The sequence below is a fragment of the Sapajus apella genome, unplaced genomic scaffold (genome assembly GCF_009761245.1).
Source record: "Sapajus apella isolate SASKATOON/1434 unplaced genomic scaffold, GSC_monkey_1.0 scaffold21, whole genome shotgun sequence".
Classification (NCBI taxonomy): Eukaryota; Metazoa; Chordata; class Mammalia; order Primates; family Cebidae; genus Sapajus; species Sapajus apella.
In genome coordinates, this window is record NW_022436961.1 from 2310619 (window position 1) to 2336640 (window position 26022).

The following is a 26022-nucleotide window of genomic DNA, read 5'->3' on the forward strand; positions in this document are numbered from 1 at the left end:
GGCCAGAAATTTGAGACCCTGTCTCTACAGAAAAAGAAAATTAGCTGGGTGTAGTGGTGTGTGCCTCACTCCTATCTACTCGGGAGGCTGAGGTGGGAGGATCACTTGAGCCCAAGAGGTCAAGGCTACAGTAGGCCATGATTGCACCATCGCACTCCAGCCTGAGTGGCAGGCGAGACCCCGTCTCAAAAATAAAATAATAATAATAATGGTAGCTCAAATTGAAATCTCAGGGCCCGGGGCGGACTCTGGCCTGTGGTCAGTGTTCATAATGTTCTGCCTTGTCAAGGCACTATCCTGGCACCAGCAGATGGGGTGAGAAGAGGAGCAAGCAAAGAATCTGAGCAGTCAGAAGTTTCTTAAAACAGTCAAACTGGAAGCAAATTATAAAGGAAAACTAAATGAATGCTAAAGAAAAATGCGGCAGGCTCTGTGAGATTGCAGAGAAAGAAAGTGGAGGCAGAAGGGCTTTCAGGGAGGAGGTGGCATGGAGGATGAACTTGGCGATGAAGAGGGCTTTGGTGGAGGGAGGTCCCTCAGGCTGGGGCTGCTGCGTGAGCCTGAGGGGCCAGGGTGTGTCCCGTGTGACAGCCTCAGCCAGTCAGAGCAAAGTGTTTTCCTCCTCTGGCCAGGACGGCTTCACGCCTCTGGCGGTGGCCCTGCAGCAGGGCCACGAGAACGTGGTCGCGCACCTCATCAACTATGGCACCAAGGGGAAGGTGCGCCTCCCGGCCCTGCACATCGCGGCCCGCAACGACGACACGCGCACGGCGGCCGTGCTGCTGCAGAACGACCCCAACCCCGACGTGCTTTCCAAGGTGAGGGCGAGATGGAGGGAGGAGCCCTGGGCCGCGGACGCCCACAGGTTCAGGGGGCACCGTGCACACCCAGCGACTGCCCACGCAGGAGCCGCGAGCTGTGCGCACGGGGCCAGCTGTGCGCACGGAGTGCCCCCACCCCAGGAAGCAGAGGGGCCCCTGCACAGCCCCCCTGTAAATCCCTGGCGGATGCCCAGACACGTGCTCTTGGTGAGCAGGGTTGGGGGTGTTTCCTGTTGCTCCAGGTCATCTGGCAACGTGTCCTGGCGGACAGGGCGGGTCACCCTGGAACCCCGGAGGCGGCCTTCCTGACGCCTTTATCTCTCCCCTCCGGCTGTGCTGTGGGAGAGGGAGGAGGTGTGCAGGGCCGGGGTGTGGAGAACGGAGGTCTGGGGCCCCGCACGGTCATCTGAGTGCGCTCTCCGGTGTTCAGAGGCACTGCTGATCTGCTGTCTGTAGGCGGAGGCTGCTGGTTCTCTTTTAGTGGAAGTAGATTTGCTGGAGTCGGAGGCTGCTGGTTCTCTTTTAGTGGAAATAGATTTGGTAGAGTCCGCTCCTGCACATCCCCTCCCCTCTTCCACCCACCCAAAGCCTCCGAGTTTTGTCTGGAAAACAGCTGGGTGGGGTTAGGCATGGTTTGAGGTTCTGGAATAGAATGATGACAATGGACGGAGGCTGAGGCAGGAGGATAGTTTGAGCCCAGGAGTTGGAGACCAGCCTGGGCAACATAGTGAGATCCCACCTCTAAAATAAAAAAATTAAAATTAGCTGGGCATGATGGTGCTGCTCACCTGTAGTCCCAGCTATTGGAGATGCTCAGGTGGGAAGATTGCTTGAACCCAGGTCGGGGCTGCAGTGAGCTGTTAGCACACCACACTGCACTCCAGCCTGGGTGGCAGAGTGAGATCCTGTCTTAAAACAAAAACACAAAACAAACAAACAAAGACCACAGCCCCATCATACTTTCATTCATGAATGAAAATCTCTGCTGGTGATCACTCTGACGAACGGACCCACAGAGTGTGAGGTTAGCATATAATTCAGGTCACTCAGAGCAGACACCCAGCTTTTGAGTATACCATGCCACAGAGCCTCTCTTGAATCCCCAGCAAATATTCCCACCCATCAAAATCTCCTTTGTCTGTAAGGTCCTGTCGCCCCACCCATGTTTCCAGCATCCCAGGGCTGATTCTGAGATAGAAGTAAATCACATATGACACCTTTCTCCCCCTGTTGTGCCCCAGACGGGATTCACGCCCCTGCACATCGCAGCGCACTACGAGAACCTCAACGTGGCTCAGTTGCTCCTCAACAGGGGAGCCAGCGTCAATTTCACACCACAGGTAACTCTGGGGCATGTGTGCCCTCACTGTCTTCACTGGGGCCTGGAGCTGGCAGGTGCTCCTGCCTCTGCCTTGGCACCGTGGGTTTCATCCCAGCTGCAGAAGTGCCTATGGGTCAAACAGCCCCGCTGTCTGGTCAGGCTCCTTGCTAGCAGGTTTCTGATCATCCATCCACCAGTTTCTTTGCTTTGTCTCGAGAAAACCCTAAACTGCGTTTGCCCATCCTAGAAGTGGGAAACCTGGAGGGCAGAGAGTGATTTCCAAATAACTGACGTTCCTGCAGTCTGTTATGTTGATGCTGGGAGGCGTGGGCTCTGTTGATGTGGTGGGATGACCCATGCTGTTGGCAGGTCCTTACAGGTTTTGAAATGTCTTAGGCCAGAAGTGCCCTGACAGTGCTGTTGCAGGGCTGGAGGCTGGGGGCTGGGGACACAGGGAGCGGGTGCACAGCAGCAGCATTCCAGGGAAGGATGGCGTGCCCTGACTGTCCTGCTTCCTTCCTTCAGAATGGCATCACGCCACTGCACATCGCCTCCCGCAGGGGCAACGTGATCATGGTGCGGCTGCTGCTGGATCGGGGGGCCCAGATAGAAACCAAGACCAAGGTGGGTGCCAGCAGGCTCCGCCGCTAGGCAACGGGAGGGAGTTCCCCCCTCACAAGCTTCACCCAGAGCAGCGGGCCCTCAGTGACCTAGTTAGGATTGCACCACCACCCTCTCAGAGCCGCCTGCAGCAGTGCTGCGTGCAGCGGGAGGCGATAGTAAAACTGTGCTGAGGTCGAGCTGGTGCTTAAGGAAACGTCAGCACTTGCGTGGGCTGGGATGATGCCATAGTCAGTCTTCTCTCCAAACGGCCTCTGATAGCTCCCTTTTGGGCTTTCTGTTTTTGACTCTGTCTTTTAAAGGACGAATTGACACCTCTCCACTGTGCAGCTCGAAATGGGCACGTGCGAATCTCAGAGATCCTGCTGGACCATGGGGCACCAATCCAAGCCAAAACCAAGGTGTGTGCTTCCTTCCTGTGAGGAGCATTTTTTAGGCAGGGCTCCAGGTCCAACAGACCTGGCATCAAATCCTATTTCTGTAAAGTAGAGATGCTAATACTGCTACATGAGATAGCACCTTTGACATTTATTACAAGACCTGACACAGGAGGCACTCAGTATAGCTCTAATTCCTAACTAGATCAGGGTCAGCAAACTTTTTATCTAAAGGACCAGGTATTAGACAGTTTTAGGCTTTGTGGACCGTAGTCCCTGTTGCAATGATTCAACACTGTCATCATAGCAGAAAAGCAGCCACAGGCAATATGCAAACTAGGGGCCATGTTCCAATAAAACTTTATTGACAAATACAGGTGGCGGGGCAGATTTGACCCACAGATTGTATAGTTTGCCTAGTACTACTCTAGATCAATCCCCACACCTCTTTTCCTAGCTCCAGAAAAGACAGGCAGTAAGTACTCTGAGAAGTCTTCAGAGCCTGGGCCAGACTGGAGCGAAGTTAAAAAGAAAAGGACACAGTTTTTCTCAAGCTTCATTACAGGCCAGAGAAAATGCCCGTTATGTGGTTCTAACGTGAGGACTTGAGTCTTCCAGGGGCAAAAGCTGTTGGCCACATAGTGCTGCCTGAGCCTGCTCCAGGTCCTTGCCCCATGAATTGAGCTGTGTTCAAGCAGAGCAATGCAGAAGCCGAGTCTACTCACGGCTACCCAGGAGGTTTCCCACGAGCAGTTCTGTCGTAAAATGATGGCTTAGTCTATACAGTCAGTAAAGCTGATTTATTCCCGACACATTATTACATTCTGTTCTGTAGAGCTGTCGTTAGTTTGAGTTATGATTCACAGTCCCCACACTGGCTCTCGCGTATGTGTGTGCTGTTTTGTGAGGGTGTCTTCTACTAAAGCAATTTATTTCTCATTTATCCCTCCATCCTCGGCTGATTTGCTGTGTGACTTTGAGCATGTGTCTTGCCCTCTCTGTGTTTCAGTCTCCTCATCTGGAGAGTCCCCACCTTCGCTCTCCTAGGATTGTTGGGACGACCATGTAAGACAATGTCTTCAAAAGCATATCTAAAAGTAAACATCCTCAGCTAAGCAAAAACTGAATTGCCACTATCAGTTAGATTATTGGGTCAGGAAATTCCCAACACTTTTCCAGGAGTGCTGTATTTAAACATAATACATGGCCAGAAGTTAAGATTTTTTTAAAAAATTATCCGGATCCTTAGAATGGGACTAAAAAGAATGCTTATGAAAATTCTTTGCTGAGAATGCGTGACTTTTCAATTGGGAACTGTAGTACGACCATTCTGAAATGAAAGTGTAACTAACTTAGTTCTGTCTGCCCTAACAAAGAACCACACGCTGAGTGGCTTAAACAATAGAAACTTACTGTCTCACAGTTCCAGAGGCTGGAGGGTCGAGATCAAGGTGTCAGCAGGGTTGGTTCTTTTTTCTTTTCCTTTTTTTCTTTTTTTTGAGATGGAGCCTTGCTCTGTCACCCAGGCTGGAGTGCCGTGGTGTGGCTCCACTCACTGCCACCTCCCCTCTCAGGTTCAGTCAATTCCCCTGCCTCAGCCTCCTGAGTAGCTGGCATTGCAGGGGTGTGCCACCACACCTGGCTAATTTTGTATGTTTTAGTAGACACGGGGATTCACCATGTTGGCCAGGCTGGTCTGGAACTCCTGGTCTCAAGTGATCCACCTGCCTTGGCCTCCCAAAGCGCTGGGATTACAAGTGTGAGCTACAGTGCCTGGCCAGGGTTGGTTTCTTCTGAGGCTGTGAGGGAGTATCTTTTCCAGGTCTCTCCTCAAGGTTCTGGTGGTTGAGCACAATCTGGTGTTCTTGGCTTATAGAAGCATCATACTGACCTCTGCCTTCATCTTCATGTGGCATTTCCCCACTGTGCGTGTGTCCAAATCTCCCTGTTTCTAAGGATGCCAGTCGTAGATTAGAGCTCACACTAATGACCTCATGTTAGCTCATTACATCTGCAAAGGCCCTGTTTCCAAACAAGTCACATTCTGAGGTCCTGGGGGTTAGGAGTGCAGTATATGAATTTTATGGAAACTAATTCAGCCTGTAACACTAACATCAGCCGTCATGGAACCTGATTTGAGGCTTCTTTGATAAAAATCCTCTCATTTCCACTTTCTAAAAGCTGAAGTCCCAGGTCCTGAGCTCCTAGCCTTTCAAGGCGCAGTTCCAGCCTCCTCTCCAGCCCGGTTCCATGCTTGCCCACCTTGCCCTGCCTATTGAACTGCATGGAGGCCCCTGGGTTCCCCTAGGGTAGCTGCCTCTGTGGTGTTGCACACACTGCTCCCTTCACTGGGATGTTCTTCCCCTTTGGTCCTCCCGGTGCACTTCCATTCAGCTCCCTTCAAGTTCTAGCTCAGGCCTCACCTCCTCCCTCCCAGGGTCCCTCGTTCATCAGGGACACCATCCATTTGAGCACCCCTCTGTGTTTTGATCATCTTTCATCCCGCTTCAGACCACTGAAGAAAACACCATATCTGTCTACAGGCTCCCTTGGGCCAGGGGTTTTGTCTGTTCTCTTCTTCTTTCCCCAGAGCCTAACCCATACCAGGTACATGTTAATCGCCTGATAATTATGTGTTGAATTAATGTCTGAATGAATGAATGAGTCTCCTTTCTTTAATGTTTTTTTAAACGAATTGCTGTCTGAGAAACAGGTGTCCTTAACAGAATTTTCCTTAACTGAACAGCATTTGATAGGGGCAAGGAACACAGCGATTTACATCCAAGTTCTATTTTATCGTTCATTCATTCATTCATTCATTCATTCAAAATCACATAATTTAAGGGCCATGATGTGTGCCACATGCATGTACTGGGCACTGTGGGGCATTTAAGAGAAATATTAGGCTCATTCACTGATCTTAAGAGGTGTATAAGTAAAGAGAAAAGTTACACTCCCCTGAAAAGTTAACTATGAATATAATTGGGAAAATATAAGAATAAGGTCTGGGCACATGGCACAGATAAGGAAAGCCCAGAGGCATCTAGGGTGGTCAGGGAAGGCATTCTGGAAGAGGTGGGTCTGCTGGAGATGGCTTTGAAGGCTTGGCCAGGTGGAAAGGAGAATGTCTGTGGTCAGAGGCCAGCAGGAGCATGGAGGCCAGGGTGAGCCAAGCTCCCTCAGGAGCCTTGTGGAAGCATCATGTAGGGAAGAAGTAGGGAGTAACATTGGAATCATCCTGAACCTCCATACTCGGTCCCCAGAAGGCTTTGTGATTGTTTGTGTTTTCCTCTTTATCCAGAACGGCCTGTCCCCAATTCACATGGCGGCTCAGGGAGACCACCTCGACTGTGTCCGACTCCTGTTGCAATACGACGCAGAGATAGATGACATCACCCTGGACCACCTGACCCCGCTCCATGTGGCTGCCCACTGTGGACACCACAGGGTGGCCAAGGTCCTTCTGGATAAAGGGGCCAAGCCCAACTCCAGAGCCCTGGTGAGTGGGGGGCTGCTGCAGAAGGTGCGGAGGGGCAGGGCAGGGCAGGCTGGTGGCGGGGCAGGGCAGGCTGGGGGCAGGACCTGGTGAGTGGGGAGCCGCTGCAGAAGGTGCAGAGGAGCAGGGCAGGCTGGGAGCAGGACCAGAGAGGCATGGTGGGCCTGTGGAAAGGGCGGCAGGTGCCCGGAGCTCCCCGGATCCAAGGCCTGAGCAGTAGGGTGTGACAGCACAGGCCCCTGGGGGCCTGGTATGCACCCCTCCTGCTCCTTCCACTCCACACCCAGCTGGGTATTGATCCCTGCCCCTGGTGACCAGGCCAAGGTCAGGGGTGAGTTTGGGCCCAGGAGACTGGACTCAGGAAGCATCATGCGTGAATAGGTATGTGAGCTCGGGGTGCCTTTCCAGTGGAGCCAGGCCCGGAGCTGAGTGATTCCTTAGAGGCTGCCTGGCTTTCTGAGCTACTTTGGGGATGAGTGAGGTGACTGGAGCTGAGCATCCTTCATCCACAGAGGGGCTTACAGTTCCCATGGCACTCTTATAGAGGGAACTCAGGCCCAGAGCAAATCCCTCCTGTGGTTCCTCTGCCTCCTTCCCAGGCCAGGGTCTCCCAGGGAGGTCCAGAGATCCAGTAGGGCTGCAGCTTTGCACTAAGCATGCCCGTGACCACATCTCCCCTCTACCCCTTCCCAGGGCAGCAGAACTGAGGGGCAGGATATCCTCCAGAGGATGGCTCATTCATTCATTCATTCATTCACTCACGCGCTTCAAAAAACTTTTACTGAGATGTGCCCGCAGGCCACATACCATTGTAGGGGAGTTGAGATTTCCCAACCTCAGGACTATTGACATTTGGGGTCAATATTTGTGGTCCTGTATGTTGTAGGATATTTAGCAGCATCCCTGGCCTCTACCCACTAGGCACTCATAGCTCTCCTTCCCTAATTGACAATAAAAAATGTCCCCAGACATTACCACATGTTTTGGGAGTGAGGTGCAAAGGATACCGCCACCTCCCCCCATGCTTGAGAACCACTGCCTTAAGTGGGTAAAGCACGGAAAAAAATCAGGTGAAAACAGACACACATTTCTGCCCTTCAGAGTTTACATTCAGAGTACATCACACTTTAGAGCAGAAATCGATTTCACTAAAGATGATCAGCGGTTTCAGGGAAGAGGGAACATGATTTGCTTCACAAAAGTGCTCTTTTATTGTAAATTTACCCTTGGGGGTTTTAAACAGCAGGATTTTTTAGTGCATCCAAAAATATGAATAAATTTTTTAAAAACGTTTATAAACAACATGTTCTGGAGCATACTTAGTGCATCGAGTGAGAGCCACCTGTCTTTTACATGATTTGCATTAATTGACATTACAAGACTAATCAATTGGCATTCATTCATTCATTGGTCTGTGAGCCTCTGCTGGTGGCCTGGGCAGCAGCTGCCTTTTAGAGCAGCAAGGTGGTCTTCTGGGCATTCCCTGGGCCCATGTGTAAGCTCCTGCTTGTCTGTCTCCCTTTGTGTGGGCTGCAGAATGGCTTCACCCCCTTACACATCGCCTGCAAAAAAAACCACGTCCGTGTCATGGAGCTGCTGCTGAAGACGGGAGCCTCGATTGACGCGGTCACCGAGGTAGGAGAGACTGCAGAGGAGCCTGGGGGCAGGCCTGTGGTCTCTCCCCAAGCCACCTTCTCCAGGCGCCGCTCTCTGTAGCTTTGTGTGACTGCAGGGGTATGTGTGTATGCAAGTCTGGACTGCTCGAAGGAACGAATCAGGGGTGACTAAGACATGAGTCAAGTCTCATGGAGCTTTCCAAGATCAGACACAATTTTTGCAAGTTGTAAGAGTGGGCACAAGTTGCCCCACAGTAATTTTTTCTCCAACCATTTTCTTGGAAGCAAACCCACCTCATTTAGCTCCCTTTTCTTGGAAAACCATTTGTGAAAGCGTTAGATGCCGTTAGGTTCTTTCTTCTTTGGGGAAGCGGGAAGACTCCGCTTATCTCACTCCGCCCTTGTCTGTTCCAGTCTGGCCTGACGCCTCTCCACGTGGCCTCCTTCATGGGGCACCTTCCCATCGTGAAGAACCTCCTGCAGCGGGGGGCATCACCAAACGTCTCCAACGTGGTAAGCCCTCGGGCAGGCACGGGCTTGCTCCTCTAGACCAAAGACCCAGAGGGCAGCTTTCGCTAGTGCTCCCAGGCCTCCTCTCTGGGAACAGAGCTACAATTCCCAGAATAGCCAACATTCAGACTGGGGGAGGACATCCCTGTGTACTGACACTTTCCTGATTAAATTTCTCACACATCCATAAACCTTGGAGGTTTTGTTTTGGACAATAATTTTGGAACATCTATAAGTATTCACTGAGAATACATTTACATTTTTGAATATTCATTAGCTCTGGGTTTTACTTAGTATACCTAGAATACACAGACACACGCTTGCACTTACATCCACGCATGCACCTGCATGCATGTGCACACACATGTACATACATGCATGCGTGTGCACACATGCATACACACCAGGCTAAAGGGCTGCGTGCTGGCACAACTCCACCTCTTGGACAAAAACCCACTCAGCCACTCCAGGCTGCACTTCCTAGCTCTGTGAGTGTCGTTTTGGATAGCAGGCATGTATGAACAGTTCTATAATTTGGTTATTTTACAGAAAGTGGAGACCCCACTACATATGGCAGCCAGAGCCGGGCACACGGAAGTGGCCAAATATTTACTCCAGAACAAAGCCAAAGTCAATGCCAAGGCCAAGGTAAGTGTGAAGGCAGGAAGGGAAGGGTTTCAGATGTGAGCAGTTCCAGCACTGCGCAGAGAGCCCATCCTCATTCCAGGCGGGGCCGCAGTGCCTTGGACTGGGGACCCTTCTCACTCCTGATCAGGTTACTCTGAGCGCTCGGATTCTGCTTTGCAGGGGGTTTGAGAAGACCAGGGATATTTTTGCATGAGAGCCACGTTTCTTTAAAATAAGGAAAGTCCAAGGTGTGTGGCTGGCCCGAGTATGTCCTGGGCTAATGATGACAGTTGCCATATAAGGAGGGGAGCAACCTTGTGAAGAAAACATTGCCAGCGAAAATCAGGCAGGAGTGACTTGATCTAAAATTGGAGGGATCCCCTTGCTGTAAACACATTTTGCGGGGGTTGGAGGAGGAGGCAGTGAGAAGAGCTGCCGAGTTTGCCAGTGGCTTTCTTGGCCATCAGCAGGCTTCCTAACCACAGGACTCAAGGGCGCGCCTTAGAGTCAAGCCTGTGATTTGTGGGGTCCTTGAAGGGACGCCTCCAGCTGGGCTCCATGAGACCTGGCCCGGGCAGATGGACAGCAGCCTTCAGAAACAAGAAGTGGGGGTGGGGGGAGCATGGGTGGAAAAGTCCCCATTCCTTGTCAGCAGCTGAGACTCCCCTGACCCTAGCACAGAGAAAATCAAAGTAGAGTTCAAGTAGAAAGAAGCGCATCCACTCAGAAAGGACGTGGGAGACTGATGAGCAACCACAATGCATTGAGCACCTTTTATGCACCAAATGCAGAAACCAGGTTCATGATCCACTTGATCCCAGTGAGCCCTAGCACGTAGACATTAATTATTCCCATTTTACAGATGGGAGGGCTGGGCGTTTGGGAAGTTAGGTAGAAATAGCAGCTAACTTGAAGAGCTGTTGTAAAGACTCAATAGGATACAGCATATTGGTTCCTGTAACTCAGAGACTTGATTCAAATCCTGACCCTTCGTCTTCTTAGCTATGTGACCTTGAGAAGGTCACTTGCCCTCTCTGGCCCCGCCTTGCTTCTCTGTAAGATGGAAAGTTGGATTTGGTAACATCGGCGTTTCTTCTTCTTTACTTTCCCTTTGGGGTCCAGGATGACCAGACCCCACTTCACTGTGCAGCTCGCATTGGCCACACAAACATGGTGAAGCTCCTGCTGGAAAATAACGCTAACCCCAACCTGGCCACCACCGCCGGGCACACCCCCCTGCACATCGCAGCTCGTGAGGGCCATGTGGAAACTGTCCTGGCCCTTCTGGAAAAGGAAGCATCCCAGGCCTGCATGACCAAGGTACAGCCTTCCTCCTCTCAGTCTGAGGAAGTAGCAGGCTCACTCACTGCCAGGCCTGGGGCTCGGAGGGGAATTCCCGCCTGGCTCTCTCTGTCACCTCAATGATGCTACAAGCAGCTGGGAGGGTCATCACACGCAAGGCTGGCCGCCATCTGCAAGCCCGATGTGTCTCCGTCCTTCCCCAGAATGGGTGGTCAACCATAGCTTCTCATGCACCCAGCCAGCCTTCATCCATTTATCTTGGCACAATTATAAGTCAAAACCTGCTTTGGGCAAGTCACAGACAGGTTCTGGAGAAATAAGGATTAAGACTGCTACCCTGCCCTCAGCTAGCCAGTGATCAACTTCCACTGCGAGGTGGTCAAGACCCTCTCGCCACAGGAGTGTGGCCAGGGAGCTCAGGGATGCCTGCGGACTCCTGAGGACTTTGGCCTGCCCAAGTGCTCAAAAATAGCTGTGCCTTTGCTTTTATCGGCTCCCCCGTGCCAGCGGAGGTGACAGCCTCCTTTGCCATGGGTCCTTCTCCAGGGACAACAGCCCTGGGGCCTCGAGGTCCTGACGGCCTGTGTTTCTCCTCAGAAAGGATTTACCCCTCTGCACGTGGCGGCCAAGTACGGGAAGGTGCGGGTGGCAGAGCTGCTGCTGGAGCGGGATGCGCACCCGAATGCCGCGGGGAAAGTGAGTTTGCACCCTTGCAGCTCTCTGGTTAGAGGCCAGGACAGAGGATGGACCTCATCACTCGCAGATTCCATCTCTTGCCTACGTTGTTCTTTTTTTTTTTTTTTTTTTTTTTTTTGAGACAGGGTCTGGCTCTGTTACCCGGGCTGGAGTGCGGTGGTGCCATCACGGCTCACTACAATTTCAACTCCTGGGCTCAAGCCACCCTCTGGCATCAGCCTCCTGAGTAGCTGGGTCTACAGGCAGGTGCCACCATGCCCGGCTAATTAAAAGAATAATTTACAGAGACAGGGTCTCACTCTGTTGCCCAGGCTGGTCTCAAACTCTGGGCTCAAGTGATCTTTCCTCTTCAGCCTCCCATAGCTCTGGGATTACAGGTGCGAGCCACTGCACCTGGCCCCTTCATATTTCCCTGGGTAGCCATTGCCGGAGAATAGCCTTTGGAAAGACTGGCCTTTCTGTCAAAGGCCTTATCCTTTTGGAAAGACCCGATGGCCTTCTCTGGGCAGCTGTGTTGATCTCACTGCCCACATCCCCTCTGGTTCCCACAGGGTGCTGGGTCTTGCTGGTGACACTCTGTCATGACTCTTAAGACTGGCCTGGGAAGGATTTTAAGCAGGATTTTACCTGTATAAAATAGGTGCTCCCATGCTAAAAGAAGCCCTGGTAGAAAGTCCGTGGGAGTGACAGCTGCCCTCTTTTGTCTTTGTCCCCTGCAGAATGGCCTGACCCCCCTGCACGTGGCTGTCCATCACAACAACCTGGACATCGTCAAGCTGCTGCTTCCCAGGGGCGGCTCCCCACACAGCCCTGCCTGGGTAAGGCCGGTCCCTCCCCCTAGCTGCCCCTGGAGAGCAGTCCACCTGCCACCTGCCACCTGCCAGTCCTTCAGGGAGTGGGGGTTCCACAGCAGCCCAAGGGTTTTGCGTTCTGTTGTTATTTTTGCCTCGGAAATCACACCTCACTTTCACACGTTACCTGCCGTGTAATCGTGCTCTTCAGAGCCCAGGAGTGGGATGGGAAGTGGGTAACAATTCCTAGCCAGGGGTGACCTCGCAGAGGTGGAACATGCTTTATACAACAAACGTGTCCCCAAGCAGTTGCATGTTAGCTGGGTTTTGTAAACTGATTGCCAGAGGTCAGCATGGATAAAAATCCCTGGGGAGTGTTGAGCCTGGTTCTAGCAGATTCTGACTCTGTGGGACTGCGCGGTGTGGCCTGGAAGCCTCATTTTTAACCTACTCTCTGCGTGATTCCGAGGCTGGGGCCACAGCAACTGCACTTTGAGAAATCCTCAGGGCTGCCAGCGAACTTGCTGGAACCTGGAAGCAAGTCACCTCTTTAAAATGAGAATGATCACCTCCAAATTCATTTCTCTGAGATTAGACTTCTAGATGGTGGCATTTTTATAGGGACGCTCACCTGAACGTGAGTTGGCCCAGCCTCCCACCAGCTTCAGAGGCTCGGAGCTGCAGTTTCCCTAACCCTTGAGGGAAGCAGAGGAGGGAGCAGATGCGTTGCTTCTGGGAGACCTCACAGAGTTGGGTAGTGCAAGGATAAAGCTGGAGGGACCGTTTTGAGGAACAGACTGCCCCCTGTGGGAAGGCGAGGTGGTGTAGGGATGGGCATCATGGGACTGGTGGCCAGTGGGGAGAAGGGGAGAAGAGAGGGAGCGGGGCCAGGAAGACAAAAGCCACATGCAGTCCCTGCACTCTGTGGGGCAGCCAGGCCCACGGGAAACAGGATAATTTATGGGAGAGCAAACCCTGGCGCTCTGTCACATGGCAGGCGTCCAAGTGCCGCAGAGAAGGAGCCTTGGGGTGGGGCCCCAAGTGATCCATCTGACACCTGCCGGCTTAGGGCCGCCGCAGCCCAGGCAGGAGCTCAGTAGTGGCTTGGAGCTTCGGTGCATTCTCCTTCCTGGACAGACACGTGTCCCCATCTTGCAGCATCGCTCTCCTGCAGATGCGGCTCCCGACAGCCCCGTCTCCTCCTGTCCCCGCTGCTGCTGCAGCGAGCCCCACGTCGCTGTGCAGAGGGAGCACGCGGTCCTGCTGGGATGTCGACTTACTCCTGCCTCTAAAAATAAAAACCTGGACTCCCTTCCTCCTCACTCTCCTACTTATATAAAAGGAACAGGAGCCAGGTTCAGGATATTTAAAGAGAGCTAAATCCAAGCACAAACCCTGTACAGATGGGCTTTGTTTCCATGGCGAAAAATAGTTTCCAAAGTAGTCTGGCAATTTTGTAGAATTTCACATGCAAATCTCTCTGCACCCAAACCAAACCCTCCCCTTTCCAATTTTGATGCTAATGTTGTTTGAACATTTGGGCAGAGCTCCCTCCGCATGCATTCCTTAGGATGAGCTCATTTCCTTGGGAAAGAAGAGCCTTTTGCGGGCACACATTCCTCCCTCCTCTCTCCGTGACTTTCCAGCCCAGTTGTCCTTGTCGTTGTCACTTGCAGAAGCTCATTTGTTCCTTTTAGTCCTGGTTTAGGGGAAGCTCAGAGCGACAGTCCGTGTTCTGAGAGGAACAGTGGCACTCGTATCTCGGTTTTCACCAGGGGTTTACCTGGCAGCCTGAGCCGTGTCCAGGGCAGGCCTACGCTTGGGCAGGACAGGCGGCTGGCCTTGTCAGTGTGGACATCACCCCTGCCCAGGTGGCCCGGGATTCCTGAGGATACATCCCTGAATATACTGCATGGCTGCTTGAGTGATGGTCCTTTATATGTTAAAAGATGGCTAATAGGGCTGGGTGTGGTGGCTCAAGCCTGTAATCCCAGCACTTTGGGAGGCCAAGGTGGTCAGGAGTTCAAGACCATCCTAGGCAACACAATGAAACCCCATCGCTACTAAAAATATGAAAATTAGCTGGGTGTGGTGGCGCACTCCTGTAATCCCAGCTACTTGGGAGGCTGAGGCAGGAGAATCGCTTGAACCCAGGAGGCGGAGGTTTATGGTGAGCCAATATTGCACCTCTGCACTCCAGCCTGGGCGGCAGAGTGAGACTCCAACTCAGAAAAAAACATGGCCTAATAATCATTGCTTCATGTAGTTGTTAATGGAAAAAGCAGACTCCATGAAATATTTTTGAGGTTTATTCTGGGCCAGTGTGAGTGACCATGGCCCTGGGCACCACAGTCTCAAGAGGTCCTGAGAAAGCGTGTCGGGGGCAGGTTACAGTTTGTCTGTATACATTTAGGGAGGCAGGAGTTACAGGCAAAGACATAAATCAGTACATGGAAGGTATATATTGATTTGACCCCAGAAGACAAAAATGCCTAGAAACAGGGCCCAGAGGTTATAGGCCGATTCAGAGATTCTTTAATTTGCGGTTGGTTAAAGGAGTAAAGCTTTGTCTAAAAGCTGGGAATCAGCAGAAAAGAAAGTTTTAAGTTGAGCAAAGGGTCTGTTCACCAGTGCCCTGGGCCGAGTGACCTCCAGGGGACGTGTGACTCAGCCCTTGCCTATCGTGGCCTTGGGTCCTGTTGATGTTTGTCTGGTCACAAAGAGTCCCTTTGGCTAGTCTTATGATCTCTATTTTAATATGAATGCCAGCCAGTTGCGCCTAAACTTCGAAAGGGAGTGGGTATAGCGAGATAAGTCCAACCTCCTCCCTTCCTTTGTGGCTGGGAATTCAGTTTTTAAGGTTTATCTGGGATCCCTTTGGCCCAGTTGGGGTCTGTTTGGAGGCTTAGGGTTTTATTTTTCGTTTACTTAGTGAAAACGTCCTCTGGGCTGGTGCTGGCTGGTGCTCTGTGTCTCACACTGGGGAGGCTTAGCTCCATCTGGAGCCGGCCCCGCATCTCATGATGAATCTGCAGCATGGCACCCTGTTCCTTTGCTCTCTTTGATACAGTGCAAAAATCACATTGTTTAATTAAACTTATTATAATTCAAACTTGGATCTTGTTACATGAACACAACCTACAAAGAACAATTTAATGTTTTCTCATAACATAATCAAATTAAAAAGGAAGGATACTAGAAAGGATTATGGCATGTCATTCTTCAAGGAGAATGATTTTCCATTTAATGCAATTCCTTGGTAAGTCACAACTTTGCATTTCACCGCAAAAGTCGCCTGCAGGCCCACCTTGCTGAGGGCCCTGGGACTTTGATTGCCTTGGCCAGCCCCATTCTTTCCCTTTCCTCTTCCTGACGGGTGATCCTGGCAGAATCAGAAATGTTGGTTTCCACAGTAAGAGAGTGGCTGGCAGGGAGAACTCAGTCCTCAGCCAGAGGAATGCTGGCCGAGGTGGGGAAATCTCACGCCCTGAGACAGATCCCACATTGGGCAGCCATCTGCTGTGGGCCTGGGTGGGCACATGTCCAGGATGTCCTCCAGCCTGGCATTGTCCTTAACCCTGAGTGCCCTAGGGCCTCACTACTCAAAGTGTGGTCCCCGGACCAGCATTATGAGCATCACCTGGGGACTTGTTAGAAAAGCACAATCTTCAGCCCTTCCTAGTGCCTCTGAATCAGACTCTGTTTTTTTTTTTTTTTTTTTTTTTTTGAGATAGAATTTCACTATTGTTGCCCAGGCTGGAGTGCAATGGCATGATCTCTGTTTACTGCAACCTCCACCCCCTAGATTCAAGAGATTCCCCTTCCTCAGCCTCCCTGGAATCACAGCTATGTGCCACCACACCCGGCTAATTTTGTATTTCTTTAGCAGAGACAGGGTTTCTCCATGTTGGTCAGGCTGGTCTCAAACTCCCAGCCTCAGGTGATCCTCCTGCCTCGGCCTCCCAATGTGCTGGGATTATAGGCGTGAGCCACCACGACTGGCCCAGACTCTGCATTTTAACAAGGTCCCAAGGGATTTGTGTATACATCAGAGTTTGAGAACCACTGTTCTACCTGAATTACCTGGGCTGTGCAATCAGAAGGTCAGGGTTGGGGTATCTGTTGTTCTGCTTACTATGTGACATTAGATAAGGTGCTTAACCTCACGGAGAATTGGCTTCCTTCTCCACACAATGGGACAATAATAAAATGCCTGCCCTAGTGACCTTATGTAGTTTCAGTGAAGCTCAGAAAAGGTAATGCAGGTGAAAGTGGTTTTCAGCAGTGACAAGAAAAGGAGCCCATCTGGGGACCATCTCCTGCCTGCAGGGAGGTAATGAGTGTGCTCCAGAATGTAAACCCATGCAGTGCTTCCTTCATTGAGACAGCCTTGCTATTAATAATAATAATGAAAACAAAAATTGGCTGAATAAACAGTGCACAGTGACATCGTTGATTTACTTTTGAGGCAAGCTCCTTCATCTCATTGTGCAATTATTAATGTCTTGCAAACCAGTGCACTGCAAAACCATGACACACAGGTGTGCTACTTTTAAAATTTTTCTTGTTTAGAGAGGGTCTTACTCCTCTCCAGGCCACAGTGCAGTGGTGCAATCAGAGCTCGCTGCAGCCTCCAACTCCTTAGCTTAAGCCATCCTCCCACCTCAGCCTCCTGAGTAGCTAAGACTACAGGCATGCACCACCATGCCCAGTTAATTTTTAAATTTTTTTGTAGAGATAGGGTCTAGCTATGTTGCCCAGGCTGGTCTCAAACTCCTAGCCTCAAGTGATCCTCACTCCTCGGCCTCCCAAAGTGTTGGGATTACAGGCATGAGCCACTGTGCCCTGCCAACTTTTTATATCTTAATTTTGGAACACACTTTCACATACAGTATCATGTTTGATCCACCTAACAAGTTCAAGAAATGAACAAGATAGATGTTATTATCCACTTTTAACGGCTTAAAAGGTACAGAAGGAAGTCTAGGTTATGGAATAACTTGCCCTGGGTCACCCAGCTAGTTAAGAGTGGAGCGAGGACTGTCCCACGCCCTCAAGTCCCTTGCCCGTGCACGTTCCACAAACCACCCGGCCTAATGCCGGCAGAGCCCAGAGGGCAGCACTTAGCCTGATTGCACTGGGAAAGAAAAGGGACCGGCGTTTCATTTTCTTTATGAAATATTTGGGGTTTTCAGCTCTTCTTGCAAGAAGGAAGAAATGAGAACCTTTCATTTCCTTACTCACCCAGGCTTCCAGTTGTTCTGTTCCTGCCCAGCAGTTTGTCAGAGCATAACAGAAAACAGATGGGGAAAAAGGTGGACAGAATAGTGGCTATGCAAGCCTGAGGCGCTGTCTCCAAGTCAAATGGATTTTGTCTGTTTGTTCACCTAAGTTTCTTCCGGGTGACGCCAGCCACGTTCAGTGGGTGTCCAGCCGGCCAAGAACCAGAGTCAGCCCCCGCGCGTGTGTTGATATTGTCAGCTCAGCATTCCTGTAATCAGGCTCTGGGTGGCTTCTTCTGTTTCAGAATGGCTACACCCCTTTGCACATCGCTGCCAAGCAGAACCAGGTGGAGGTGGCCCGCAGTCTGCTGCAGTATGGGGGCTCAGCAAATGCCGAGTCGGTGCAGGGCGTGACGCCACTTCACCTGGCCGCCCAGGAAGGTCACGCAGAGATGGTGGCTCTGCTGCTCTCCAAACAAGCCAATGGCAACCTGGGGAACAAGGTAGGCATGGCGTCTTCGGATCTGTCCTGGAGTGCCAACTAGCGACGTGTGGTGTTTGCATATTGAGCATCTACTGTGTGCCCAGGTTCTGAGTTAGGGGTGTGTGTGTGTGCTGTGTGTGTGTGTGTGTGTGTGTGTGTGTGTGTGTGTGTAATCTTTGCAACAGCCCTGTGTACATTTCACCTTCATTTCCTAAATGAATAAACAGAGTCAGAAAGGTTGCTTATTCCCAAGGTGTCAGGATTCTGAGCATCTCTGATGCCAAAGTCTTTGCTGATCTTTCTGAACAGACTGACTCAAGGATCTGCGGAAAGATAATACTAAGCTCCATAGCACACTTTCCCAAATATAGGCCAGGGCCTACCTCCAGGAGTGCATTCTGTCATTTGGGACTAAATATCCCATGTTCCGTGGGAGAAAGATATTTTGAAAAACACTGACCTATACACTAGGAGTTCTCACTCCAGCGACAATAGGTGTGTGAGTACAAAGCCTTCTAAAATTGCACACACATCTGGGGAGGAAGGGCACCTGACCAGTTTTCTGCCTGAAGCATTCACAGTGTTTCTCAGCTTCTCAAAGGAATGCATGACCCAAAAAAAAGACTAAAACTCACTTCTTTTTTAAATAACAGTTTTATTGAAATTCACCTAGAAGTCACTCTTTTGAACTCTACACTTGAATGTTTTTTAGAATTTTTGCAGAATTCAGCAGCCATCACTACGACCTAATTCTAGAACACTTTCATCACCCGAAAGGAAACCCCATACCTGTTAGCACTCACTTCGTATTTCCCCCAGAGCTCCCAGTCCCCACAACCGAGAATCTTTCAGTCTCTAGGAATCTACCTGCTCTGGACATTTCATACGCATGGAACCATGCCGTGTGAAGAAGCACTTCTTTACATGATAAGGTTGCATAGCACACATTCAGAAAGGCAAGCGCAGGGCAACTTACGATTTCCTAAAAACCTATAGATTTTGTACAAATACTGGTACATTTTGTAAAAACTTGAACAGTTGACCCCCAGCGAAGGAACCATTCTGGCAGGATCGTTATATTCAATGGCATCCTGGGTTTCTTCACTGTCCCACTTAAAGTGAGCTTCGTAAAGAGACAGTAAGGTCACTGTCTGGAAACATGCTCTCTCATATGCATCCCCCTCACGAGGCAGATTATTGGTGTTAGCTCGAGAATTAGACAGGGTGCTCGCCTGAGAGGCTGACACAGTCACTCCTCAACCAATGGCTGTTCTCGCTTGAGCCCCCCGCCTGCCTGCATGAGACCACCGGCTCTGGCCGCAGCGGAGTATAGTGGGGGGTCATTACTGCTCACAAGCCTCTGGTCAGCCTGCAGGGTGTGCAGAAGGCAGAGGAGGGGAGGGCAAGTGGCGTCCTGTAGAGGGGACGTAGTCTGTGCCTGCAGAGGAATCCAGCTCTGTTGGCCCATGTTAGCAAAGGGTATTGAGGGAAAGTCCAGGGGAGAGACGACTTTTCTGACATTTTTGTGTGGGTGCCCACATATCAAACAACATCTCTGATGCCTTACTTACTGCCTTCCTGAGGAAGCCGTGATGCCACATGCAAGAATATGGTTCATTCACTCCTGGCGTGATGTTCTGCCCTCTTGACCATGCCAGTACTGGCTGTGCAGTGATAACATTATGCTACATCTATTGATTGATTGATTGATTGATTTGTATTTATTAATTTTTTGAGATAGAGTCTTGCTCTGCCGCCCAGGCTAGAGTGCAGTGGCACTATCTCAGCTCACTGCAACCTCTGCCAGTTTCAAGTGATTCTTCGGCCTCAGCCTCCTGAGTAGCTGGGATTATAGGCATGAGCCACCATGCCCAGCTAATTTTTGTATTTTTAGTAGAGACAGGTTTCACCATGTTGGCCAGGCTGATCTGCCTGCCTCAGCCTCCCAAAGGTAATCTGCCTGCCTCAGCCTCCCAAAGTGCTGGGATGATGGGCGTGAGCCTCTGCCCCCAGCCAGTGTGGGGGCTCAGCAAATGCCGAGTCGGTGCAGGGCGTGACGCCCTTTCACCTGGCCGCCCAGCCCGTGTACTACATTTAACAGCACTGTGTACCTCTCAAGGGCTTCCCATTTGGCCCCTGAGATGGAGCCATGACAACCCCTATTGTCTAGATTAGGAAACCAAGGCTTCAGGGCTCCAGAGGTCACCATGGAAATGGGGCATTCTTTATCAGGAAGATACCATAAAGCACCAACAATGGGAAAGTACCATAAAGTTCAACTAGATCAGAAGTCAGCAAACTGTGGGGTGGGTCAAATCTAGCCCACCACTTGTTTGTGTAAATAAAGTTTTATTGGAACACAGCCATGCCCATTCATTTAAATGTTAGTCATACAGAAGCATGGTCAAAAATATTGATGATCTGGCCCTTAACAGAAAAAGTTGCCAACTCCTGATCTAGTGTAACCACCTGACTTTTTAGATAAGGACACTGGGGCCCAGAACAAGAAGAGCTTTGCCTGGAGCCAAAAAGCTAGCTGATGACTGCAGAGTCCCCTTCAGCTCCCAAACCTCAAAGCTCTTTTCTTGTGGCCTGGAATTCTTTACTTGCTAATAGGCAATGGACATCTTTTTTTTCTTTCTTTTTTTTTTTTTTTTGCAGAGTGGACTCACTCCCCTCCATCTGGTAGCACAAGAAGGCCACGTTCCAGTGGCAGACGTGCTGATCAAACACGGCGTGACGGTGGACGCCACCACCCGGGTAAGGCAGGCAGTTGGAGCTACGGTCTGTGTGGGCTTCTTGCTCACACTTGAGAACTGAATCTTCGACGGAGCTTTGAAACCCCAAGGACCCAGTGGGACATTCTTCTCTGCCCTTCCTAGGGCTGGCAGTGGAGTCTGAAAACACTGCTCCTAATTATCTGACTTTTCCATTGGGGATTTTTTAAAGTTTGCTAGACCTTTGAGCCTCTGCAGTGAGAAAGTGGGACGAATGTTTAATCGTGACTCTGAGACTTGTCTAACACGAGCAGTCAGCATGTCAGAATGTCAACTTTCCCCAGATCCACACAAAAGCTTAGCCCCTTTTCTTCCAGCACTTGGTTAAATTCAGTTCAACTTTCTTTGAACCTCTGCTGTGAGCGAGGAGCTCTGTGAGCAGAATCTGCCCTTGAGGCGTCTACAGTTTGGCATGGAGGTGATTGCTAGGGCCAGAAGGAAGAGAGTAATTCAGTATTTACTCTAAGAGAGCAGCTGGGAGCACAGAGGCCGGAGAGGGCGTTTTCAGTTGGTGGGAAGAGGCAGCTTCAGGGAAGAAGCCACATTTTGCTCCTTTTCCCCACAAGTCGACCGTATTAAAAGGAAGGGACAGTGACAATGACAGCACCAGCAGCCGCCGCCCCTCCAGAGTAGCACAGAAATGCCGGCAACAATAGTGTTTTGTCTCCAACTGCCTGCAGCTTCCACAGAAATCTGCTTAAAACCCTAGAATCTTCTGGATCTTTGAGACTTCACTTATGGGTCATTTAGTTTTTGAAGGTCCTGCACAGAGGGACCCTGTCCTGTGAGTTAGAATGGCCTCAAGGATCCCAAAGCCATCCCGTGATGGCTGTGGTCCCATGGACCTGTGCTTGGGTGGTCTCTGGAACCTGGCACCAGCTTCCTGGAACATTTGGGACCAAGGAGCTCAGAGGGCCTTGGCCTGCCGGCCCCCAGGAGGCGGTGCCACTGGGTTCAGCAGCACAGGCTCCTTGAACAGCCTAGACTCCCATGAGCAAATGTCCCAAGCCCATGCGTTTCAAGCAATGACCAGATCCCAGAAATTCCATCACAGCACAACTAAGTCACTTGGACAGTCTTTTGGGGGTTTTTCAATGGGATTTCAGTTTTCTAATGCAAATAAGCCTGCTGTCATTGGAGTGACCATGACCCCACAGCCCCATCTGCCCTCGTCCCCGTGCCCTTCTCAGGCCTGAGGGCTTCTTTCTTCCTTCCTGAAATAGCCACCCCCCAGGATTCTATGACGCTACTCTCCCGGTTTACCTCCTCCCTCTTTTCTGCCTCTGCCTCTAAGTATTGCCTCGCTCCTTCGGCCCCACTTTTTGCCCTCCACTTTATCCTGGGGGACTTCACTCACCTTCGAGGCCCTCAGATCTCCTGTGCACTGATGACCCCAGCACAGCCCTCTTCTCACGGTTCAGTGTCCATTTTCCAGTTGCCCGCTTGACATCTCCCCTTCCACAAGTGTCTCAGCCCGCCGGTTTCTCCCCAGCAGCAGCCATCCAGCTTGTCAATGTCGGCCTCCCGGGGGGCTCCCTGTCCATTCTCTCTTTGAATCAGCTGCTTTGGGAATGATTTCGTGTGATGCCCCGCTCAGGAGAGCTCCAGTCATTCCTTCTCATCTGCTTTTCAGATGGGCTACACTCCCCTCCACGTGGCCAGTCATTACGGAAACATCAAGCTGGTGAAGTTTCTGCTGCAGCACCAGGCAGATGTCAATGCCAAGACCAAGGTACAGGGATGCCTCAGCCCAACTCCTGTGCTGACCCTACTCTCTGCCATATCAATCGGGGCAGCCAGAGCTGTTCTGGGGGCATCAGGGGTTCCGCCACAGTTTTGACTGTGGCCCCTGAAGGAGGAACGGGGGAAAATGCATTTTATTAATGTCCCACTAAGAAGATGGACAGGCACTGTCGTGTGTGGGCAGATCTCTCTCTGTTGGCTGGCTAACCTTGCCAAAATGTCTGCTCGCTCTGCAGCTAGGATACAGCCCCCTGCACCAGGCAGCCCAGCAGGGACACACAGACATCGTGACTCTGCTTCTGAAAAACGGTGCTTCCCCAAACGAGGTCAGCTCGGTGAGTACACTCTCTCCCCTGAGTTTAGAAAACTTCTCCCCATGGCGGGAGCCCTGGGTAACCTCCCCTAACTGTAGATGTTAATACATGTCTGGGGCAGGCCTGGCCAGGACTGCAGCACCCTAAAGCCACAGCTATCTTGGGTACCCTGGGAATGGGGTGCTGTGATCATTTCCTCCTTCTGGTGAACTGATCATTTTCCTTTCAAGCACCATTTATGGTCCCCTTTTATGTTTATTAAATATTCTTGTTGAGTGCGGGCACAGTGGCTCACACCTGTAATCACAGCACTTTGGGAGGCCAAGGTGGGAGGACTGCTTGCAGGCAGGAGTTCAAGACCAGCCTGGGCAACACAGTGAGTCCCTGAATCTGCAAAACAATTGTGTTTAATTACCTGGGTATGGTAGCTCATATTAGCTGTAGTCCTAGCTAACTGGGAGGCTGAAGCGGGAGGATGGCTTGAGCCCAGGAGGTCAAGGCTACAGTGAGCTGTGATTGTACCACTGCACTCCAGCCTGGATGACAGACCAAGACCTGTGTCTTAAAAATATATGTATATCCCAGCATTTTGGGAGGCCGAGGCGGGTGGATCACGAGGTGAAGAGATTGAGACCATCCTGGTCAACAAGGTGAAACCCCGCCTCTGCTAAAAATACAAAAATTAGCTGGGCATGGTGGGACATGCCTGTAGTCCTGTAATCCCAGCTACTCGGGAGGCTGAGGCAGGAGAATTGCTTGAACCCAGGAGGCAGAGGTTGCGGTGAGCAGAGATCGCGCCATTGCACTCCAGCCTGGGTAACAAGAGCGAAACTCCGTCTCAAAAAAAAAATATATATATATATGTATATGTATATATACACATAGACACAAACTACATATATACACTTGTTGAAACCTCTTCTTAAATTAATGAAACTATTTTCACTATGGCGCAAGTGAACAAAATTAGGTGTCCTGGGTGGTCCCTGATCTTTCAGGGCTCGGGTTACCTTTAGCGACATCAGCAATCGTTGTTCAGTATGAGCTTCCGCATCTGAACATGCAGAGGCTCTGTGAAATTATCTCCCTGTCTACTTCTATTTCTGAAAGAATGTGGACCCTTGGCTGGGCACAGTGGCTCACGCCTATAATTCCAGCACTTGGGAGGCCGAGGCAGGTGGATCACTTGAGGTCAGGAGTTCAAGACCAGCCTGGCCAACAAGGCGAAACCCTGTCTCTAATAAAAATACAAAAATCAACCAGGTCAGGTGACAGGTGCTGTAGTCCCAGCTGCTCAGGAGGTTGAGACACAAGAACTGCTTGAGTCCAGGAGGCAGAGGTTGCAGTGAGCCAAGGCCACATAACTGCACTCCAGCCTGAGTGACAGAGCGAGACTCTGTCTCACAAAAAAAAAGGGGGACCCTTCATTGTAGATGTGGTTGCAGAAATTGCAGCTGCAGCTGGGCTTGAATCTGAATGGAGCCCAAGGCACATCCTGGAAGTAGAGATGTCAGAACAATCAAGCCTCAGTATCCATTTATGGTTGGTCACGTAGCTCTTTCTCTTCAAGTTGAAGTAGAAAATATGCTGTTGCTGAATTTCTCGTGATTGGTGATTTCTGAGTATTCTCATTAGAGTTCATTGAAGTATATGGCTTAACTCAACTATTTCAATACCTCTTCACTGACACCCAAGAACAGACTTTGGGAGCAGCGAGCAGCCTCCCTCTGTCCTCATCCTCCTAAAATTGCACCTGGCAACTTCCTGACCTCCTTCCCAGGGGATTCCCACTGGACAGAGCCTGACTTCTGGGGAGATTTCCTCTGGGGGATTGCAAGGCCCCACACTTGACACTGCAGATAGAAAGCACCGCTGCCCTCTCTCCTTCCACACCAGTCTCTGTGGGTGCTGCTGCTAACACACATCTAGGCATACACCCGTGCAGAGATCTCGTTCTGGGCTCCACGGTGACGTCCATCCATTCAGGTCTTCCTGAACAACTAGAAAATGAATTCAATATGCGTCTGAGGGGCCATCCCCGCCTCCCAGACTCCATCCCCTGTCTGACTGCACCCGGCTGCTCTTTTCCCAGGATGGAACCACACCTCTGGCCATAGCCAAGCGCTTGGGTTACATTTCTGTCACCGACGTACTCAAGGTTGTCACAGATGAAACCAGTTTCGTGGTATGTCTGCCTCTCCCTCGCACCCACCCTGGACACGCTCAGCCTGGCTCACGGGCGTGCCCAGGATTACTCTGGAAGTGAGGTGTGTTCTGGGACTCCGGGACGCCTGTCAGAGGCGCCTAACCCAACAGGTGGGCGCTTGTCCTCCTTCCAGCGGAGCTGTGCTGCCACCTAGTGGCACGAGGACTCAGGGCGGGACCAGAGTTCCTGGGCAGCAGCGGGGTGGATGGGGTTTGGGGAGATGGGAAACCAGGTTTCCTGGGTCCCATCCCAGTGCTTCCCGCCCAGCAGCTTCCAGGCTGAGCGTCTCCTCTGTCTGTTTTCTTCATTTGGGGCAAATCCTACAGGCATGACCAGGGAACCGCTGGACTGGTGGAAAAGTGCATAACTCTAGTCTGGGTTGAATTCTCTGCTTTTTCTCTTTGTAGTTAGTCAGTGATAAGCATCGGATGAGTTTCCCTGAGACAGTAGATGAGATCCTGGATGTCTCGGAAGATGAAGGTAAAGTTGGGGTAATGAGCTCAGGCTAGTAGGGACAGAGGCGCTCCAGGCACCCTCTAAGGGGGCCTCCTGCCACCTGCTGGCTTCGCTCCCTTACAGCTCGCCCAAGCACTGCAGATGAACATTGAAACTGGGCAGACCTGCTTTTTATAACTGTTGTCTATTATCAAAAGCACTACTCCATTAATACAATCAAAAATACTACTCCATTAATACAATGTGAAGGAACATTGACTAAATTTAAAATCACATGAAGTTTAAAAAATACATGTATGTTTGCATAGATTATGCATGAGTATCAAATTGGAGCATGGTTCTACTCAGATCAACTCTCAGTGCCATGAGGAGCTGTAATAAAATTCTGCCTAGTTCTTTCTTTGTGCTTTGAACAAATACTAAGGGGATTATTGAAAATCTGTGAGAATGCCTTTTACTAAGCTGCACTTCTGACCACACAGTGGGTCAGTAGGTTTTGGGTTATTTCTGTGATTATGAAATTACTATAATCTGGCTGGGTGCCTGGGTTCATGCCTGTAATCCCAGAACTCTGGGCAGCCAAGGTTGGATGATTGCTTGAGGCTAGGAGTTCAAGGCCAGCCTGGGCAACATAGGGAGACC

General features: G+C 50.8%; 1 protein-coding gene across 9 annotated transcripts in view; it reads left to right on the forward strand.

Moving 5' to 3' along the window:
• Positions 1–26022, forward strand: part of ANK1 (ankyrin 1) — a 243700-nt gene that overhangs the window by 169390 nt on the left and 48288 nt on the right. For all 9 annotated transcript variants that reach the window (XM_032288089.1, XM_032288091.1, XM_032288095.1 and 6 more), the window contains exons 6-22: positions 633–818; positions 2063–2161; positions 2668–2766; positions 3066–3164; positions 6442–6639; positions 8173–8271; positions 8667–8765; positions 9312–9410; positions 10512–10709; positions 11289–11387; positions 12107–12205; positions 17706–17903; positions 20546–20644; positions 22295–22393; positions 22641–22739; positions 24811–24903; positions 25332–25404. In XM_032288089.1, coding sequence (XP_032143980.1) covers positions 633–818; positions 2063–2161; positions 2668–2766; positions 3066–3164; positions 6442–6639; positions 8173–8271; positions 8667–8765; positions 9312–9410; positions 10512–10709; positions 11289–11387; positions 12107–12205; positions 17706–17903; positions 20546–20644; positions 22295–22393; positions 22641–22739; positions 24811–24903; positions 25332–25404 — 2035 coding nt within the window. The remainder of the gene's footprint in view (positions 1–632; positions 819–2062; positions 2162–2667; positions 2767–3065; positions 3165–6441; positions 6640–8172; positions 8272–8666; positions 8766–9311; positions 9411–10511; positions 10710–11288; positions 11388–12106; positions 12206–17705; positions 17904–20545; positions 20645–22294; positions 22394–22640; positions 22740–24810; positions 24904–25331; positions 25405–26022) is intronic.